We start from the raw sequence: 22430 nt of genomic DNA, 5'->3' as shown, positions 1-22430 counted from the left end.
GGAGGAGTTCTGAATAATGGATAAGATAAGGCAATGTGCTATGGTGTGTCTGAGAATTTCAGAGCTGATCAAGGAAAAGCCAGTACCAGGATAGTGTTGGACAATATGCTTCTTGGGCACCTCTAGGACAGGGCTATGTGAGAAAGGATGTCCCTCACAGCAGGAGGTCTTCCAGAGACGCTAGTGCAGGCCACCACCCAGAGGGGAAGAGGGCCAGAGAACTATCAGGGGAGAGGGGAGTTGGAGAAGGGACTTTGTGTCAAGACAGTGTCACTCAGAAGTAATGCAGGCATATCTGAGTCAGACAGCTCTGAAAGACAGCAGAGACTAAGACCTTTTGGAGTCTTTTATAGCTGTGGGTTTGATCTTCTATATGGCCAGCAATTGTTTGGTGTAGTTTCATGAGAGATGAAAAGCAGCTTCTAGATCGGAAACATAGGCTTAGTTGGGATATATATTGTTGTTGTTCGGTCACTAAGTCATGTCCAATTCTTTGCAACTTCATGGAGTGTAGCATGCCAGGCTTCCCTGTCCTTCACTATCTCTAGAAGTTTGCTCAAATTCAAGTCCATTGAGTCTGTGATGCTATCTAGCTATCTCATCCTCTGCCACCCTCTCTGCTTTTGCCTTCAGTCTTTCCCAGCATCAAGGTCTTTTCCAATGAGTTAACTCTTTGCATCAGGTGACCATAGTATTGGAGCTTCAGCTTCAGCAAATTTTGTTGTTCAGTGGCTAAGTCATGTTCATCTCTTTGCTACCCCATAGACTGCATCATGCCAGACTTCCCTGTCCTTCACCATCTCCTGGAGTCTGTTCAAACTCTGTTGAGTTGATAATGCCATCCAACCATCTCATCCTCTGTCATCCCCTTCTCCTGCCTTCAATCTTTCCCAGCGTCAGGGTCTTTTTCATTGAGTCAGCTCTTCACATCAGGTGGCCAAAGTATTGGAGCTTCAGCATCAGTCCTTCCAATGAATATTAAGGGTTTATTTCCTTTAGGATTGACTCGTTTGATCTCCTTGCTGTCCAAGGGCTCTCAGGAGTATTCTCTGGCACCACAGTTCAAAAGCATCAATTCTTCAGTGCTCAGCCTTCTTTATGGTCCAAATCTTACATCCATATATACCTACTGGAAAAACCATAGCTTTGACTATACGGACCTTTCTTGGCAAAGTGATATCTCTGCTTTTTAATACTCTGTGTAGGTTTGTCATAGCTTTTCTTCCAAGAGCGAGCATCTTTTAATTTGATGGCTGCAGTCACCATCTGCAGTGATTTTGGAGCCCAAGAAGATGAAGTCTGTTATTGTTTCCATTTTATCCCTATCTATTTGCCATGAAGTGATGAGACCAGATGCCATGATCTTAATTTTTTAAATGTTGAGTTTTAAGCTAGCCTTTTCATTATCTTTCACTTTCATTAAGAAGCTCCTTGGTTCAACTTCGCTTTCTGCCATTAGATAGGGTGGTATCATCTGCGTAGCTAAGGTTGTTGACATTTCTACAGGCAGTCTTGATTCCAACTTATGATTCATCCAGCCTGGTATTTTGCATGATATACTCTGCATATAAATAAGCAGAATGACAATATATAGCCTTGATGTACTTCTTTCCCAATTTTGAATCAGTCCGTTGTTCCATGTCCGATTCTAAACTATTGCTTCTTGACCTGCAAACAGGTTTCTTAGGAGGCAAGTAAGGTGGTCTGGTTTTCCCATCACTTTAAGAATTTTCCACAGTTTCTTATGATCCGCACAGTCAAAGGCTTTAGCGTAGTCAATGAAGCAGAAGTAGATGTTTTTCTGGAATTCTCTTGCTTTTTCTGTGGCCCAACAGATGTTGGCAATTTGATCTCTGGTTCCTCTGTCTTTTCTAAATCCGGCTTGTACATCTGGAGGTTCTTGGTTCACATACTGTTGAAACCTAGCTTGAAGGATTTTGAGCATTACCTTGCAAGCATGTGAAATGAATGCAATTGTGTAGTAGTTTGAATATTCTTTGGCATTTCCCTTCTTTGAGATTGGAATGAAAACTGACCTTTTCCAGTTCTGTGGCCACTGCTGAGTTTTCCAAATTTGCTGACATATTGAGTGCAGCACTTTAACAGCATCATCTCTTAGGATTTTAAATAGCTCAGCTGGAATTCTATCATCTCCACTAGTTTTGTTGGTAGTAATGCTCTAAGCCCCACTTGACTTCATACTCCAGGATGCTTGGCTCTATGTGAGTGATCACACCATCATGGTTATCCAGGTCACTAAGATCTTTTTTGTCCTTTATTGTGCCCATCTTTGTGTGAAATGTTCCCTTGGTATCTCTAATTTTCTTGAAGAGATCTCTAGTCTTTCTCAGTCTGTTGTTTTCTTCTATTTCTTTGCATTGATCACTTAGGAAGGCTTTTTATATCTCCTTGCTATTCTCCGAAACTCTGCATTCCACTGGATATATCTTTCCCTTTCTCTTTTGCCTTTTGCTTCTCTTCTTTTCTCAGCTATTTGTAAGGCTTCCTCAGACAACCATTTTGCCTTCTCACATTTCTTTTTCTTTAGGATGGTTTTGATCACCACCTCCTATACAATTTTATGAACTTCTGTCCGTAGTTCTCAGGTACTCTGTCTTTCAGATCTAATCTCTTGAATCTATTTGTCACTTCTACCATATAATCATAAGGGATTTGATTTAGATCATACCTGAATGGCCTAGTTGTTTTCCCTACTTTCTTCAACTTAAGTCTGAATTTTGCAATAAGGAGCTCATGAGCTGAGCCACAGTCAGCTCCAGGTCTTGTTTTTGTTGACTGTACAGAGCTTCTCCATCTCTGATTGCAAAGAATATATTCATCAGATTTCAGTATTGACCATCTGGTGATGTCCATGTTTAGAGTCATCTCTTGTGTTGTTGGAAGAGGGTATTTATGATAACCAGTACCTTTTCTTGTCAAAACTCTGTCAGCCTTTGCTCTGCTTCATTTTGCACTCCAACACCAAACTTTCCTATAACTCCAGGTATCTCTTGACTTCCTATTTTTGCATTACAGCACCCTACGATGGAAAAGACATCTTTTTTGTTGTTGTTGTTAGTTCTAGGAGGTCTTGTAGGTCTTCATAGAAACATTCAACTTCAGCTTCTTCGTCATTAGTGGTTGGGGCATAGACTTGGATTACTATAATGTTGAATAGTTTGCCTTGGAAATGAACCAAGATCATTCTGTCATTTTTGAGATTGCACTCAAGTACTGCATTTCAGACTCATTTTGTTGAATATTCCAATGAATATTCAGAGTTGATTTCCTTTAAGATTGACTGGTTTGATCTCCTTGCAGTCCAAGGGACTCTCAAGAAACTTTTCCACCACTTAATTCAAAGGCATCAGTCCTTCGGCGTGAAACCTTCTTTATGGTCCAACTCTCATATCCATACATGATTACTGGAAAAACCATAGCTTTGACTATATGGACCTTTGTTGGCAAAGTGATAGCTGTGCTTTTTAATATGCTGTCTAGGTTGGTCAAGGCTTTCCTTCCAAGGAGTAAGCATCTTTTAATTTGATGGCTGCAGTCACTGTCTGCAGTGATTTTGGAGCCCAAGAAGTCTACATGTATCCAAGTTCTTTTCCCATTTAGGTTCTTGCTTCTGCTATCTGCCCCTGGTGGATGAAGCTGTCTAAGAGGCTTGTGTGGGCTTCCTAGTGGGAGGTTCTGTTTCTTTCCCTCTAGAGGGTGGAGCTGAATCTTGTCCCTCTGGTGGGCAGCGCCGTGACAAAGGTTGTGTTTAACAGGCAGCTGTGTGCTCAGAAAGACTTTAGGCAACCTGGCTGCAGTTGGGTAAGCTGTGTTCTCATCCTGTTGGTTGTTTGGCCTGAGGTGTCCCAGCACTGGAGCCTACAGGCTATTGGGTGGGGAGGTCTGGATGAGAAAATGCTGGCTTTCAGGAGGGCTTAATCCAATGAAATACTTCTCAGAACTGCCCCCACCAGTGTCTTTGTACCCAGAGTGAGCCACAGCCACTCCCCACCTCTGCAGGAGACCCTCCAAAACTAGCAGGTATACCTGGCCCAGGCTTTTATGAGGTCACTGCTTTTCCCCCCTGGATCCTGGTGTACATGAGACCTTCTGTGTGCCATCCAGGAGTGGAGTTTCTGTTTCCCCCAATCCTGTGGAAGTCCTGCAGTCAAACCCTCCTGGCTTTCAAAGCCAGATTCTCTTGCATCTCCTCCTCCCATTGCCAGACCATCAGGTTGGAGAACCTGACATAGGGCTCAGAATTTTTACTCCCATGGGAGAACTTCTGTGGTACAATTCTTTTCCAGTTTGTAGGTTGTCTGCCCAGCAGGTTTGGGAATTTGATTGTAATGTGATTGCACCCGTCCTGCCATCTCATTGTGGCTTCTTTGTCTTCAGATGTTGAATATCTGTTTTGGTAGGTTCTAGTGTTTCTTTCTTTTTATCAGTGGTTTTCAGCAGTTAGTTGTGATTTGGTGTTTTTGTAGGAAGAGGTGAGCTCACATCCTTCTGCTCCAGCATCTTGTCTCCATCCTTAGTTGGCCTATATTTAAAGCAATTGGATGCATAAATATTTGAATTTGGTGATGGTGGACTTTGGGCTAATAGACTTAGGCTGCTGTGAAGAAGTAAACTCAGGACAGTATGCAGAACTCACCTTTGGTCCATTTGTATCACCGTGCATTCAGATTTCTGACCACGGATATCAGAACACACATCATTCCTGCTGCAGCTCTGACAGTGAGAACAAGGACTGTCCTGGGCAGATGACCTTCTGCCTCCACCTCTTTGCACTTCTGTTCATCCTTTTTTAAACACCAGTAAGTATTGTCTCTCATGACCTTGGAAGAAAGATCTAACATAAAATGGAAGGAAATGGTAGTTGCAGGGTGGAGAGTAAAATTACCGGCAGATCAGGAGTTCTGGGGCTTGGGAAGGAAGAAGGAGCTGAGGCAGTGCATTTGATGTGAGGAACAAAAACATTACTCTGGGAGATAAGAAGAAGTATAATGGGATCTGTAGTCCGTACTTGCCTACACTGTAGAGAGAACTATTGTAGGCAGTTTTCACTTTATCCAGACTGTCATCACAGTCAACCCCGTTTTATCCCCCATTCAGCATGGTGTACCCCAGCTTCACTGAGGAAACTCAGGATGAAGTCTTCTGACTTATGCCCCTTAGAGAGGAAGGAGCACATGACATGACCTGGCCCATCAGATGCCCAGGAACCCAGCAGAAGGGCAGTTAGAATCATTCAGCTTGCTGGCATTCCACAATGGCAACAGCACCCCGTGGTGTTCAGCACTGGCCGTGTCCACTGAAAGTGGTGTCATCAGGGCCCTGAACAGACCGTTCCTATTTGGTTGTGGTTCCAGCCAGTGAGACTCACATTGGATAATGCCCAATTTCTCAACCTGGTTCTTCATGATGAGGTTTTAAACAGCTACCCTTAAATTAGCCCAGGTCAGTTTCTGTTGTTTATAACAGGGAATCCTGATCAATACCAATGACATAGCCTCTTTTGGATCGAGAAGTTGTAAATGTCTACATCTCTAGGCAAACCCACATCTGTCCTCAAAGCCTTAAAACACATATCAGGTGCATTTCATTTTTTCCCCTTTCCCTTAGAAAGACAAATCCTTTCTAAGATAATCAAGTCTCTAAATAATAATGAGCAGTTTTCATTACAATAAGTAAATAGTATACAGTCGTCTCTTGTATCTAAAGGTATTGGTTCTAAGATCCCCATAGATACCAAACTGTGGATGCTCAAGTCCCTTATGGCCAGTACAGGTGGTCCCCTCTATCTCTGGGGTTCCATATCCTCGATACAAAGGCCTGACTATATTATCAACCTATTATCTTCATGGACAGAAAAAAATGTGAATTAGCAAATGTGAAAACATTTTTATTGACCTTAAGATAGAGTAATTTTAGGAAAGCAGATAGTTGACATTGTTTTCAGTTATTCACAGCAAGGTGCCTGTGAAACCCTTATAATTGGACTGAGTGGCACCATTAATGACACTTGAGATACATGCAAAGCTTGTCATACACTTTAAAATTCACAAAGGCAGATCAGTTTAATATGCTTTATTCATTTTCTCAGTTGAACACTGGGTTATATCCCAGTTGAATAAAGCATCGGATGTACTCCGATTTGCATTTTTGCACACAACATACTTTCCAATTCTACCTTGTTCACATCACTGTGATTGTGTCAGTTTCTTACATAGGAGGACATTAGTCACATTCATTATCAGCTAAACGATTTGACCCAAATGACAATAATAAATCATGCCCAACTTAGACAATTGAAATATCAGAATTTTTAACTATGACTTGCTTAGCTTGGGCAAAAGACCCATGGTCCTGCCTATCCTAACTGTTCCTCCCTCCCAGGGAACATAATATCAGACATGTTAGGAAGTCTGACATTAGACAGTGTCACTCTGCATTGTCTTTGTTAAATTAGTATGTGTGGACGATTATGTATATGTGATTTAGTAATAGATTGTGGATTTGTGTATGATCTCTAATGAACAGCTTATTTTATGTGATCATCAAAACAAAAATCTACAGAAATGTGTGTCAGTAACAAGCCAAAGAGAGACCGTGACATTTTGGATCAGTTTGAAGCCCAAATCAAGAGTGTTCACTGTTGCCTGCCAGCAATTCAAACAGTATAGAAGTATATAAAGTATAATTCAGTAACTAACCTGTCTGCCCTCCAATTTTCCTTCCTTGAAGTAAGCAAATATTCACAGCATGTGTGTGTATGTGTGTATATACACATACATGTGTGCATGTGTGTGTATATATACAGGAAATGGCAACCCACTCCAGTATTCTTGCCTGGAGAATTCCATGGACAGAAGAGCCTGGAGGGCTACAGTCCATACAAAAGAGTCAGACGTGACTTGGCGACTAAACAACAAGATAAGCTGTGGGGCTGAGGAAAGCCTTTGGGAAGCAGCCCAGGCTGGGATGTGGGTCTGCATTGTCAGGGCCTCCTAGCCATGTCACCTCAGCCTGAGTCAAGAGCTAGAGAAAATAACTGATGCCCAGTTGTGGGGAAAGCTGTGTTCCTTGGAGTTCCTCTTGGAATGTCTCCTCCAGCATCATCTACCAATGAAACTTAATATTGTGTCAACTGCCAAAGGAAGAACGTTTAAAGGGTCAGTTGCATTTTCACAGATTAGCCAACAAAGGATGAATTTGAGGTTGACAGGCAATAAATTGATAACTGCCATAACTGTACATGTTACTCTGCCAGTTGAGTTGTTGGTTGGACTATTAAAAAATTCCCCAAATAGAATGGCTTAAAACAACCACTATTTTATTTTCTCTCATGAGTCTGTGGGTTAATAAAGCTTAGCTGGGAAGTTCTCCTATTCTGTGTGATGGCATCCGGGACTGACTGTGGTCATCTGGAGGCTCTCTTGGGCTAAAATAGCCAAGGTGGTTTGCTTACATGTATGGCATTAACTGGGATGCTGGAAAAATTGTCTTCCTCTCTCTTGTCTCCATGTAATCTCAGGACTTCATCTCAATGTGGTCATTCCAAATTGTTTCCTTAATAAATTTCTTCAGCCATACTTCTTAAATTGTGGCTTAGAACTCTCCCAAAGCACAAAAGCAGAAGTTTCCAGGCTTCCTTAAGGCTTAGACCCAGAACCAGCACAGCATCACTTCTGCATTCTGTTGATCAAAGTAAGACAAAGGTCTAGCCCAGACTCAGTATGTAAGAGGCATGAATACTGGGGGGCATGGTTCATTAACATCCACCTTTGGACACTAGCTTGGCCACCTGATTTTTTCTCTATAAATAGGATTAATATTGCCTGACTCTCAATTACCATCGCTTTTGAGGCATCATCACCTAATAATGTTGCAAAGATGAAATAAGGCATGGTGACTGCCTGCTCAGGATGAAAGGAAGCAGGCTCATCAATTTGAAGATGGCACAAAACTGGTAATCAAGTAAATTCTGGTTCTAAAGACTAATAAGTTGAAAAGATGAACTGACTCTAATACCATGCAGTTCAGTAGGGGTTAAGGAAAAGTCCAGTAGTTGGATCTGAAACTCCAGTGATAGGATGATAAGAGGACATAGGACCTAACAGAGCAGTGTGAAAGAGAATGAAAAGTTTAGGTAGATAATAAAGCTCAGAATGCATTTATAGTGTCATGTGGTCTAATACCAAAAGTAGATTAAAGTCTTGTATCTAAAATTTTTTTTCAAAAAGTCATTAAATATTAGTGGAATATTAATAGGCATCTTATGGAGAAAAATGTCTGGAAGATGGTTCTGTGGCCTAAAAGTTTCATAAATAATGTGTAATGCAAAGGTAAACAAAATTATTAGGTCACAGAATCACCCTCCAACCATGTTGAAGAACTCCTCAAAATTAGTAATGTGCTATTATAAATAGTGAATCTTTAGGGGAAGGGGGACATGGATAAAGGTTGTGGTATTTCCCAAGTTTATTTGGCCACAGAAACTTTTTTTCCTGAGGCATCTCCCAGGACCTGTATTCTAGGGGAACATATTTTGAGGAACATTGGTCCAGAATGAAGGATTTGATATTTGTATCTTTCTTTGCTGGCCACTCAAGTTTAAAAACCTACCTTTAATTTATGGCAACATATTTAAAGGGGGGTAATGGATATTGTTCAGGGAGAAGAGATCTTTTTTTTTAAACTTGTTATTTTGTATTGGGGTATAGCTGATTAATGGGCTTCCCTGGTAGCTCAGCTGGTAAAGAATCCGCCTACATTGCAGGAGACCTGGGTTTGATTCCTGGGTTGGGAAATTTCCCTGGAGAAAGAAAGGATAGGCTACCCACTCCAGCATTATTGGGCTTTCCTGGTGTCTCGGACAGTAAAGAATCTGCCTGAAATGCAGGAAACCTGGGTTCGATCTCAGGGTTGGGAAGATCTCCTGGAGTGCATGGCAACCCATTCCAGTATTCTTGCTTGGAGAATCCCCATGGACAGCGGAGCCTGGCGGGGTACAGTCTATGGGGTCGCAAAGAGTCAGACACGACTGAGCGACTAAGCACAGCACATAGCTGATTAACAGTGATGTGATAGTTTCAGGTGAACAGTGGAGGGACTCGGCCATATATATACATGTATCCATTCTGGACAGGGAGGCCTGGCGTGCTGCGATTCATGGGGTCGCAAAGAGTCGGACACGACTGAGCGACTGAACTGACTGATCCATTCTCCCCCAGAGAGAGGTGGTCTTGATGATGAAAAGATGAAGAACAGTGAAATATAAAATACTGAGGATGCTTCATCTGGAGAAAAAAAGTGCTTCAGGGGGACATAGTAGATATCTTCAAATATGTGAAGATTGTCACATGCAGGTGGAGTAGACTTGTTTTTATAAGGGTTAACAATTGAAAGGGTTAACGGGTAGGAAGCCCAGAGGTCTCCAAGCAGCAGGAGGAAATAAACTGCAAGAGGTAGACATTTTTTTTCCCTTGAAATTTTGTGTAGAGAAGAAAAAAAAAAGTCTGCATAGTTTATTTCCTCGTACCACTGGGGGGCCTCTGGCCTTCCTATCTGTTAACCCTCTCACAATGGGATGGGGTAGGCCAAGCAGTTGCAAGGTTTTCTCTGTTCAAGAAAGGATTTTCCAACTTGGAGGTCCAAGAATGGAAAGAGCTTTGAGATGTAGTCTTGAGCTCCCCATCACTCTCAGGGCTTACACAAAGTTGTATCTCCATGGTTGGAGATGTTAAAGAAGGGATTCAGGCTCCAGCTAGCTGGCCAAACAAGATGATCTTTAAAGTTTCCTTCCAAATCTGAGATTCTAAGACTTGACTCTTAATATCCTTCTTGGGACCATCCCAAGCACCATTCTCCATTTCTCAGACGATGATTTCATTTGACTATCTAACCCTGGTAGACGGGTTGATACCTTTAACTTAAGCCAGAACAAATTTTATGGTTTGAATCATGCATCTAAAATAGTTGATCAAACTCTAAGCAGTGTTGGTGAATTTTATTATGGTGAATGTGTAAAACAATTTGTACTGGATTCCTACTTCTAAGCCAGCTTTAGTATGCCCACAGAAATTCATTATTTTGCAGTATTTCCACAAGTAAGATTCCTTTCTGATAGAGAAATCTTTGCCTTTTATCTTCCAAGTACCGAATTGATTCAACAAGCCATTTTGGATATCATATTTTTTTCCTTATGAAATTGCCCTTATTAGGACAGTAACTAGATTACATTGATTTCTATCAAGAATATAATTTTATGTGTGGTCTATTATAGAGTCTGGGTTCAACCTAAGAGATTATTTATTAATTTCCTTGTACAGTAAAAAATTCCAACTTCCTGATAGAAAAATAATACTCTAAATTTTCTTGTCTTGTTTTATTATTTTATTAAGATTATGAATTTATATTTTTCTGGATATCAAGATAAAATTAATTTAGCCTCTTTTTTCCTCTGCAACTTGACCCTTTTGGAGGGAGACCATGTTTCACAGAGCAAACTGTTCAAGTTTTGGCCACTAGGTGGTGCACTGGTTAAACATTTTCCCCATCTTCTTGGATCGCTTGCAGTCTCAACTTGTACTTGAAAAAGACCAATTTGTACCTTATACCCAGAGGCCAGTTTCATTCACTTTGAACTAATCGTATATATTCTTGCATTTTGGCAAGTTACTCAGTTTTTTGGGCTCTCTCCCATGTATACATGTTATTGAACATTTTGTTTGATTTTCTCCTGTTAATCTGTCTTGCAGTATGCTCAGTCTCTCAGTCTTGTCTGACTCTCTATGGACCCCGTGGACTGTAGCCCTCCAGGCTTCTCTGTCCCTGGGATTTTTCAGGTAATACTGGAGCAGGGTAGCATTTCCTACTCCAGAGGATCTTCCTGACCAAGGGATGGAACCCACGTCTCATGCGTCTCCTGCATTGGCAGACGAGTTCTTTAGCACTGTGCCACCTGTCTCATGTCAATTTAATTGTTAGGCCAGCCAGAAGAACCTCGAAGACTAGAGGAAAGTTTATTCCTTCCTGACAAAGTGCACACTGTTTGCTATTATTATTATCTCAATCTTAGTTTTACTTGTCACTTTTAAAAGAAAAGTAGTAGGAGAGGAAGTCAGGAAAACCTGTTCCTCCTCAGAGTGGGAAGTAATCTAGTTGCGGTGTCCCACCTCCGGAAAACTGGTGCTGTCCTATCAAAGACTGCAGAGTCCACTCCATAAGTCACTTGTTTGTTCCCTCCTCTTGTAAACCATGAGAGACATTCAGCTACTACTGGCATGTAACTGAGAAGCAGGCGGGAGGTGGCAGCTATTTAAGTGCAGAGGATTATTCATAGGTATTTAGTGGAAACATAAAGAATATTAAAAGGGTAATCAGATCAACTAATTGTGGTAACAGAAGCTTGTTTCACCTCAACGGTGAAGACTTTTAATTCTTAACTTGTTGTCAGAAGGGTGTAAGGAACCCCTGACACGTCTCACCCTTCAACTCCCATAGTAGCCTTAAATAATGTTTGCCAGGATTACAACTGCCTGAGAAGGAATTTTAAAATTCCATTTTAATATGGCGGACAAGTCTTTATTCAAGAGTTGTGTGATTACCAAAAATAAGTAAATAAAGCCAAATAGGATTTAATAGAATAAATTTAAGGAATTTTATGGGATCCATGACAAGTACACATAGGCCCTTTGGGAGCCTCAGCTGAGGGTGAAAACAAGTTATCATGAGGCCAACATAGCCGCTCTCCTCTGGGGCCACACAGTCTCTTGTCTTCGCTTCTCTGCACAGGTCTGCCCTGTTCCACAGTACTTCTCTTTATAGACTGAATCTGCCTACTCATCTGGCTCACTGATGGCTTTACACAGCCACTCCCAAGTGGAAATATATACTCAGCCTCTGAAAATAATCTAGTATAAACCCACTTGGTTTATTTAGGTCTTGAATTATAATTCTAGGAGCTTCCCTTGTGGCTCAGCTGGTAGAGAATCCACGTGCAACGCGGGAGACCTGGGTTCAAGACCTGCAATTCTAGGGAGAGATCTTTGGATCTAGCTTGAATCAAATACAAATACTTGGCCAACTGTCTGTGATGGTGGGGAGGCAGAGTCACAGGAGAGCATCCCGTGTGGAGGAAACGACTGTCACCTTTTGTGCAGGACAGTTCAGCAATGGCCGCCTGCTGGCAGGAGAACATGTCCAGTTTTTTCTTTCTTTTTTTAATTTTATTTTTAAACTTTACAAATTGTATTAGTTTTGCCAAATATCAAAATGAATCCACCACAAGTATACATGTGTTCCCCTTTCATAAGACTTTTGACTGCATAAAATTTAGAAATATTTAAATAGCAAAGAATATCTTAAGCAAAATAAGGGCTAAGAAAAGTTACAAAAGGAACAAACAGTTGCAAAATGTCAACTCCCCTAAAATAACCAGAAAATTCAGGATTAAATTAATAAAAATATTACTAAATTTAGCTGTGGGTGTTGTTATTTAGGTCTTTTGTGGGGTTTTTTTGGGGGGCGGTTGCACTGTATTTGAAACCAATGAAAACTTGATATAAATATTAAGTAACTTTTATAAACTTCTAGTAAATCTCATAGAAGATAGAAATGATCTTTATTGTTTGAAATGTCTTCATCCAGTCATGTCAAACCTCTCTCAATTATGGTTTAATATAGTGGATTTTTATTTCAATCAAAATAAAATACTTACACCTTCTGATTCTAGATGATATAAATAATAATTTTTATTTATCTAGAAATAAAACTGAAGTGAAAATAATGTATTCATAAGAATTATATTTAAACCATCTATATTTGGAAAATACTGTTTTAGGCAATAAGAACAAATACAGCGTTAATTAAATAACAGCTGTTAAACTAAAAAGGTAAATCAAAAGTATTTTCTCAAAAAGACCTGGATTCAATCCCAGGGTTGGGAAGATCCCCTGGAGGAGGGCATGGCATTTTCCATGCAAATTGGGACCAAAAGAAAGCAGGAGTCACAATACTCGTATCAGATAAATTAGACTTTAAAACAAAGGCTGTGAAAAGAGACAAAGAAGGTCACTACATAATGATCAAAGGATCAATCCAAGAAGAAGATATAACAATTATAAATATATATCCACCCAACATGGGAGCACCACAGTATGTAAGACAAATCCTAACAAGTAATATCATAAAAAACAAAGAAAGGCTGTAAAAGTGTTCCAGATTAAAAGAGACTTTATCAACATGACAATGAAATGCAATATCTGATCCTGGACTAGATCTTGTACTAGAAGGAAAAAGTGCTAAAAAGGACACTGAGGGTCAGTTAACAGTATTAGAATACAGACAGTAGATTTAATAAAAGTATTTTATCCAAAAAAAAAAAATAAAGCTCCTATAAACATTTTGTCAAGCTCATAATATATACCATGATAGATACATGTGTAGCTTAATATATTAATCAATTAAATCAGTAATTCAGAGAAATATTTTTAGTACTTTAATTTTCACATTTAGTCAATTCAAAATTAATATAAGATTTGTCATTTAAAATATATATTGTCATCTTATGTAAAACAAATGCCCACTCCAGTTCTTGCCTGGAGAATCCCCATGGACAGAGGAGCCTGGCGGGCTACAGTCCATGGGATCACAAAGAGTCAGACATGACTGAGCAACCAAGCACAGCACAGCATGGTAGTTCTATTTCAGTTTTCTGAGGAACCTCCTTCTATAGAAAACTATAGTGGTTGCATCAACTTACATTTCCACCAACGGTGTAGGAGGATTCCGTTTTCTTTACACCCTCTCCATCATTTGTTATTTGTAGACTTTTTGATGATGGCCATTCTGACTGGTATGAGGTGATACATCATTGTAGTTTATATTTGCATTTCTCTAATAATTAGTGACGTTGAGCATCTTTGCACGTGCTTTTTGGTGATGTATATATCTTCTTTAGAGAAATATCTGCTTAGATCTTGTGCCCATTTTTTGACTGGGTTGTTTGTTTTTTTTTTTAATTGAGATACATGAGCTGTTTGTATATTTTGGAAATTAATCCCTGTCGGTCACATCATTTGCAAATATTTTCTCCCATCCAGTGGGTTGTCTTTTCATTTTATTTATGGTTTCCTTTGCTGTGCAGAAGCTTTACAGTTTAATTAGTTTCTATTTTTTAATTATTTTCATTACCCTAGGAGATAGATTCAAAAAAGATAATGCTGCAATATTTATGTTAAAGAGTGTTTTGCCTATGTTTTCCTCTAAAAGTTTTATAGTATCCAGTCTTACATTTAGGTCTTTATTCCATTTTGAGCTTATTTTTGTGTCTGATGTTACAGAAGGTTCTAACTTCAATCTTTTACTTGTAGCTATCCAGTTTTCCCAGCAACACTTACTGAAGAGGCTGTCTTTTCTTCGTTCTGTATTTTTGCCTCCTTTGTCACTGATTAATTTACCATAGGGTGCACGGGTTTATTTCTGGGCTTTCCATCCTGTTCCATTGATTTCTGTTTTTGTGCCAGTACCATACTGTTTTCTTTTTTTTATTTATTTATTTGGCTGTCCTGGGTCTTAGTTGTGGCATGCGGAAACTTCAGTCTTCACTGTGGCATACAGGTTCTTCAGTTGCAACATGTGGGATCTTTGGTTGGGGCATTTGAAGTCTTAGTTGCAGCATGTGGGATCTAGTTCCCTGAATAAGAATTGAATTTGAGCCCCCTGCATTGGAATGGAGTCTTAGCCACTGGACCATGAGGGAAGTCCCACCAAACTGTTTTTATTACTGTAGCTTTATAGCATAGTTTGAAGTCAGGGAGCCCAATTCCTTCAGCTCTGTTTTTCTGTGATTTCTTTCGTCAGCACCTTATAGTATTCAGAGGACAGGTCTTTTGATTCCTTAGGGAGATATATTCCTAAATACTCTTTTTGATGCACTGGTAAATGAGATTTATTTCCTTCATTTCTCTTTCTGATCTTTTGTTGTTAGTATAGAGGAATGCAAAAGATTTCTGTGTATTAATTTTGTGTCCTGTAACTTTATTTGTCCTGTAACTGAATTCATTGATGAGCTCTAGTAGTTTTGTAATTTTCTTGTTTCTGAAAAGTGAAAGTTGCTCAGTTGTGTCTGACTCTCTGCAAGCCCATGAACTGTAGCCCTGCCATGCTCCTCTGTCCATGGGATTCTCCAGGCAAGAATACTGGAGTGGGTAGCCATTCCCTTCTCCAGGGGGTCTTTCTGACCCAGGGATTTAACCCAGGTCTTCCACATTGTAGATAGATTCTTTACCATCTGAGCCATTAGGGAAGTCCCAAGAACACTAGAGTGGGTAGCCATTCCCTTCTTGAGCTCTAGTAGTTTCATAATTTTCTTGTTTCTAGTTGTGGGCTTTTCTTTTCTGCCTTTACCGTTTACTGTGAAGCTGATTTGGTGGTGCTGAATTCTTTTAGCTTTTGCTTGTCTGTATAGATTTTGATTTCCCTGTCAAATCTGAACAAGAGCCTTGCTAGGTAGAGTATCCTTGTGTGTAGGTTCTCCACTTTCATCATTTAAAAAATATCATGCCACTACCTTCTGGCCTGCAGAGTTTCTGCTGAAAAACCAGCTGATAACCATATGGGGTTTCCTTTGTATGTTATTTGTTGCTTTTCCTTTTTTGCTTTTAATATTTGCTCTTTATCCTTTTGTCAATTTGATTACTGTGTGTCTTGGCCTGTTCCTCCTTGGGTTAATCTTGTATGGGACTCTCTGTGCTCCTGGACTTAGGTGACTGTTCCCTTTTCCATGTTAGGGAATTTTTCAGCTATTATCTCTTCAAATATTTCCTCGGGTCCTTTCTCTCCCTCTTCTGCTTCTGGGACCCCTATAATGAAAATGTTGGTGTGTTTGATGTTGTCTCGGAGGTCCCTAAACTGTTTTCATTCCTTTTTTCTTTATTCTGTTCCACAGCAGTGACTTCCATTACTGTCTTCCAGCTTACTGATCCTTTCTTCTGCCTCATTTATTCTGCTATTGATTGCTTCAAGTGTATTTGTCATTTCAGTTATTGTGTTCAACTCTGGTTGTTCTTTATATTTTCTTTTTGTTAAAAAAAACTTCTTGTAACTTCTTGCTATGTGCTTCAATTCTTTTCCTGAGTTTTTGATTGTCTTTACAATCAAAAGTAAAGGGTTCTTTACTGTGAGCTCTTTCTCAGGTAGATCGCCTATTTGCACTTTACTTAGTTATTGTTTTAGGGTTTTATCTTGTTCCTTCATCTGAAACATATTCCTTTGCCTTCGCTTTTGTTTAAATTTCTATTTGTGCTTTACGTGTACAGTAGCTTAGTTATGTTTCCTGGCCTTGGAGAAGTGGCTTTCTGTGAGGGATGTCTTATGTGTCCCTCCCAGAAGTACAGTGTCCTCTCATCACCCAAAGGCCAGGGATCAGGGTCTCAGGGTAGGTTCTGATGTGTTTGTGTACTCAGTTCTGCAGGCTGCAGGATCATAGTTTTCTTGCTTCTGGTATCTGCCCCTTAGTGGGTGAGGCTGGTCTAGAGGCTTGTGCAGGCTTCCTGGTAGGAGGGGCTGATGCCCACCCACTGGCAGGTGGAGCTCAATCTGGCCCTTTGATGGGCAGGGCTATGTCAAGGGGCATGTCTAGAGGTAACTGTGGGCTCAAGAAGTCTTTAGGCAGCCTGTCTGCTGATGGGTCTTTGTTTCTGCCCTGATAGCTCTTTGGCCTGAGGTGCTCCAGCCCTGGAGCCTACAGGTCATTGGGTGAGGGCAGGTTTCTGTGCTAATGATGCAAGCAATATGTCTGCCTCCTGGAAGAGTAGGTGTACTCTCTTCAAGTAGGTGTACATTCACCAATATTTCCGCCACCAGGTTTTATGACCCCAGACAGATCCACAGTCACCCTCCTCCCAACTCCACAAGAGGCCTTCCAAGACCAGCAGATAAATCTGGCTCAGGCTCAAGGAAGGAAGTCAGCTGCATTTGCTCTGCGTGCTGGTGTGCACGAGACCTTGTGTGTGCCCTCTAGAAGTGGAGCCCCTGTTTCCTACCATCCCCCACCCCTGTCCTGTGGAGCTCCTACAATCAGGCCCCACTGGCCTTCAAAGCCAGATCTGCTGAGGGCTCCTCCATTCAATGCCAGGCCCCTAGACTGGGTAGCCTGATGTGGAACTCAGAGCTCTCAGCTCTGTGGGAGAATTTCTGTGATGTAATTAGTCTCTAGATTGTGGGTCACCCACCCAGGTAGTATGGGATTTAATTACATTGCAAAGTACACCCCTCTCATTGCCTCATGTGGTTTCGTCTTTATGTCTTTGGATGTAGAGTATTTTTTGTGGTAGATTCCAGTCATATGAAATATCAACTATGCTTAAATCAAAGGCAATACTAATCTGAATCTAAAGGGATGAACATTATAGCTCAGCTTAATTTTGAAAAACCTATGTATGGTGACTATTATAGGATAGAAGATACATGTTGGCCCACAGCTAAATATCCTATTTTTTCTACAGTTTATGATATTTCTTTTTTTATTGAGATAGTATTGGTTTATAGTATTATATGTTTCATGTGTACAGCATTATATTTCTACCTCTGTATACAACATGCTTACCATAAAATTTTAGTTTCCATCCATCACCATACAGTTGACCCCTTTCAATCTCTTAAAATTCATGTTAAAAGGAGAAAAACATTGTAAAATGAATCTCACTTCTATCAGACAGAACTCACATCAACAGAAACATATAAACACAAAACCTCATTTATTTTTGTTTGAAGCAGAAAGAGATCACAGCACAGGAACAATAAACAAATCATATAAACATTGAGGGAAAATGTCCCCATGAATACATACATGTATATATTCTTAAGAGCAGCGATCAGAAGTTTAATACAATGTAAAGTAGTTTTCAATTTTAAGAAAGTGGTTTCTGACAGACTTTTGAGTAGGAAGTGAACAGGTAAATCAATACCATATATCATCTATGGTTCAAGTCACTTGAATCCTGTGGACTGTGGAAACCATCTTGGGATTTACATTTAGTGTCATGATTGGCCTGTTCAACTTTTGCATTTCACTCAGTTTGGACCAGATTTACAAATTAACCCCTCACCTCTGATCTCTCACACTCAGGACTGTAGGAGGGGAAGGAAGGAGGGGCTGAGAGTGAAAACATGCAGGAGACAAATGCCAGGGTTTCTAACATTTGTCAGTTCATTTCTGCACTTCTTCCCATGCTTGAGAGACATTAAAGTGTCAGGGTCCAAAGTCATACCTACAGTGGCTAAATAGATCTGAAATTGCAAAGAAAAAAACCTCAAAAATTTACAGTCCACCAATTTGAAAATTACTTCAAGACACTGCCCATGACTCATTTTTTAGTCTACCTTTTAATAACTCAGAACACTTTTAAAAAACAAACAAGCAAACATGTGATTGTTTGCATCATCATCTCTGTCCAGTTGGCTACAGGAGCATCCAGCTCTGAATATCTTCCGTGAATAGCAAGCACAGGGTAGAATTGATACAACAGGCCTGCTAGCTGGCTTTTAAAGCTTTCCATATACCTGGCTCTGAGGTGAAAAAATGAAAAACAGGAGGAGTCTGGAAGGGAATAAAGATTTAAAATTCTTTGCTGGATCTCACAGCCACTGTTTCCCTGCTAAGATCTCAGTGGTAGCTGCAGACGGGGATATTCAAGGCCACACCTCAGATCAACTAAGTATAAAAGGGGTGTTTCCCATCAACTTCCTTCCTTGACCATGCAGAACCCTCACAGAAATAAAAAGATCCAATGGGGTTCAATGATCATAATATTAATTTAGAAAGACCTCCTTCTAGCATGAAGGAAGCTTATTCCAAGATATTCTCTTGGATTCTAAAACCTTCAGCAATTAAATCAGAAGAAGCTGAGCTAATAAATAAGGAGACAGAGTTTCCTTGGTCTCAGTTTATAATTACAAGGACAACCTCTTCTGTGCTAATCCTACGTTTTACTCTCTTTTGAAAATTAAATTTACATTGGCTAATTAGCCTGCTTTTGTGTTCTGGTTGCAAAAATATTTTTAAATGTATGATAGTCTCTACTATCGAATACATTTTTACCTGTTAAAGTATATTCTATTAAAAATCTCATGAAACCTGAGGCAAATAGTGCAGAGTAGGGTGAGGGGGCTGTGAAGATGTTTTAATCCTTCCTTTGCTGTCTGGGACCAAAATATTCAAAATAAAGTGATAAATAGAATTGACTTGGAATACTGCCTCTCTGCAATTCAAAAGTCAACCCACATTGAGCAAAGGCAACATTTCAAAGTGCAGAACATCTGGGCATGTGTATGTCTAATGCCTGCTGCTGCTCCTAAGTCACTTCAGTTGTGTCCGACTCTGTGCGACCCCATAGACGGCAGCCCACAAGGCTCCTCTGTCCCTGGGATTCTGCAGGCAAGAATACTGGAGTAGGTTGCCATTTCCTTCTCCAATGCATGAAAGTGAAAAGTGAAAGTGAAGTCTCTCAGTCATTCCTGACTCTTAAGCAACCCCATGGACTGCAGCCCACCAGGCTCCTCCGTCCATGGGAGTTTCAGGCAAGAGTACTGGAGTGGATTACCACAAAAAGCATATGCAACATTCAGGAATACTGTACTTGGGGAAGTAAAACACATAAGTGATGCAGGGAGCTCAAATTTTAACACATTCTATTTTTACTAGAAAAGAAATTCAGGTCCTAATATATTATCAGGGCTAAATTTAACATTTGGCAGGCTGGTTGTATATGGCCATTCTTCCTGCTTCTGATGCTACACTTACATTTACTGCACATGCGACCTAAATCTAAATGAAAACTAATGTTCAGCATCAAAATGTACATCCTTCGGGAAGGTAACGTGTGCAATCTTTCCAAGGCTAAGAACAGTTTCTGCTGATTAGCAGATCTTGCATGTCATCCAAATTCCTTTGCCCACTCATGTGGGTTAGACACTAGGGTAACCAAGTTCCTTTGGCAGGGATTGAGGAGATAGAGCAGAACACACCTGCCAGCACTAGAGAGAAATGGAACGAGCTTTGCTGGGGCATCTGTGACATGGCTCTGTAGCGAGGAATTCTGGGAAGACTGAGACTAAGACTGGAAACTGGGTTTTTACTGAGTTAACCTCACAACACAAACTCTATAAAACCAAATTTTGTTCTGTCTTTATGTGAAGTGTATGCACAAGTCTGGAAGTGTTTCCCCGGGGGTGAGAGGCCGGAGACTGAGCAAATGATTACTGAATTAGCATAACTGTATAAGAATAAAATTTATCATACCAGAGAAGAAATTTTCTTCTTCATTCTGTAGATATGGAGTTAGTGATATTACATATAGTTCTCTATTATGAGGTGATAATAAGGAGTCAGCTCTAAGCCCTAGGTATGAGTGTTATTATATATTAAGAAAATCTCCTTTTTCTTGTTGGTTTATAGGGTTTGGAGTTAAATGAGAAAAATATAGCATCTAAATAACATTTAGTATAGCATTTAAATATAGCATTTAAATATCAATATTTCTTAGTGATTTTATCATAAAGTCATAATTTGTTTTTAATTCTAGGTTATAGGAAAGCACACTATATTAGGAAGCATAAAAACACTATTTGTTTACTGTTTCTAGATGTCTAGTACAGATTAAGTCCTATTAATATAAACATTAGTGGGGCATCTAAATATTTTTCATCATCCTAGAATTCTAATGTCTTGAAAATTATTAGGAATTAAAAAGGCAAGGTAAAATTGAAAATAGAGTAATTTCAATATGCAGGGTTTAAAGATTTTTAATAATATTTATCAAATAGGATTTTTCCTTCATTTTAAAGTTCTAACAGATTGACATGAGTATGAAAGTCCAATGACTATTCCAATGACTGTGGAATAGTTCTTTGGGAGGACAGGTCATCACAATGAAACCCTTCCGTTTAGTACTGACACCTTCTGGATGCCCAGAACTTGCCCCAATTTATGAAGACACCAATCTACACAACAGTGCAGTATGGAATTTGTTTCTCTTCTGATAAAACTGAAGCAATAATAGCATCACACAGTTATACTCTAAGGTATTTTAAAGTACACAAAAGTACAGCTATTTATGCTATGTAGTTACGTGAATAATATTCCCAAGAGACATTAAATCTTTAATAACCAACTTCTGTCAAACACTTAAGCACAGAACTATATTAAGACAGCATGTGGCATTCAATATCTGACATTTCATCCCATAAGAAGGCAAAGCACAACAATAACATGTCTCTGAAAAGCAAATGCCATTAAGTGCAAATTTCTAGAACACAAGGTCAATCTAGAAACACATTTTAAAATTCAACAGATTCACTTTTTAAATTAGTATGCTCAGTATATAATTTTCAAACACAATCCGAAGTGATTTTCCAATGTTTTCCATAGTCTTAACTTTTTCTCCCTTGTAAAAATATACTCACTGGTTCATTTTCTGTTTTCCAATTTTCACATCTACTAGCTGAAACTAACCTTATAGGAATATCCTTTTTTCTCCACATTTCCAAATGTGAAATAGATTTTATTTAAATCCCATAATAAGAACACCACCAGTAATAACATTCCCTTATGTTTGAGCTTTAAAGTAAACCTTAAACAGTTCTAAAAGGAGAAATTTTTAATCCTCCCAGCCAGAGCTGAGAATTAGCACAACTTCCTTCAAAAGATTTGTCAAGTGAATACTGTAACTAGACACAGAGGGAGATAGTCCCCCCAAGAACAAGGTACTGTTTTTTGACTCCTAACTCCACGTGGGCATGAGAAGGTACAGAACTGCGTTACCCCAGGAAGACTTGTAGACACCGAGGGCCTTACACTGAGCTCGAAAAGGGAACCACCTGCTTTCCGCCCACATACACCTCCTCAATATTTCGGTCATCTCCTGAAAGAAACATCAAGGAATCATTGTTTATAACCTGAACAGGGAGATATTATCAATAGAAAATGCAGCATCTAATCTGAGGATTAGAGCCTGAAATACATGCCTAAAACAGAATTCACGTAAAGTTGAATAGACCCTCCATCACTGTCCTTTTAGCTAGAATAAGTGTTTTCCATTTCCAGCCCCAGTTGTAAAAGAAATACTTATCTTTACGTCCCAAAATAATACTCAGCATGGTGAGATGAAGGGCTTCAAGGAATTGAACTTCACAAGAAATACCACGTGTCTCTTCCACTCCAAATTCACTCAGAACTCAGAGGTCACCCAATGGAGTGAGAGGAAGAATAGAATCTTCTATACTATTTACTTCTCTGTCTCTCTCAGTGAATAGAATTGAATGTGACTATGGTAAAAAACAAACAAACAACAACAACAAAAAAAACTGGCTTCCCTGGTGGCTCAGTGGCAAAGAATCCACCTGCCAATGCAATGGGTTTG

At 39.7% G+C, this 22430-nt stretch overlaps 1 protein-coding gene and 1 long non-coding RNA gene across 4 annotated transcripts in view; one reads left to right on the top strand and one right to left on the bottom strand.

The window, feature by feature from the left end:
* Positions 1 to 22430, top strand: part of LOC104969353 (uncharacterized) — a 116327-nt gene that overhangs the window by 54978 nt on the left and 38919 nt on the right. The gene's annotated exons all lie outside the window — the stretch shown is intronic.
* GDA (guanine deaminase) overlaps positions 17752 to 22430 on the bottom strand; it is a 127355-nt gene continuing 122676 nt past the window's right edge. Inside the window, exon 14 of one of the 2 annotated variants that reach the window (XM_010807880.4) lies at positions 17752 to 22335. In XM_010807880.4, the coding sequence (XP_010806182.1) occupies positions 22313 to 22335 (23 nt within the window). In that variant the 3' untranslated portion in view covers positions 17752 to 22312. The remainder of the gene's footprint in view (positions 22336 to 22430) is intronic. The other variant, NM_001192620.3, reaches the window with a different exon arrangement.

The sequence above is a fragment of the Bos taurus genome, chromosome 8, assembly GCF_002263795.3.
Source record: "Bos taurus isolate L1 Dominette 01449 registration number 42190680 breed Hereford chromosome 8, ARS-UCD2.0, whole genome shotgun sequence".
NCBI lineage: Eukaryota > Metazoa > Chordata > Mammalia > Artiodactyla > Bovidae > Bos > Bos taurus.
Note: the sequence above shows the minus strand (reverse complement) of the source record. Positions and strands in the feature narration are given on the sequence as shown.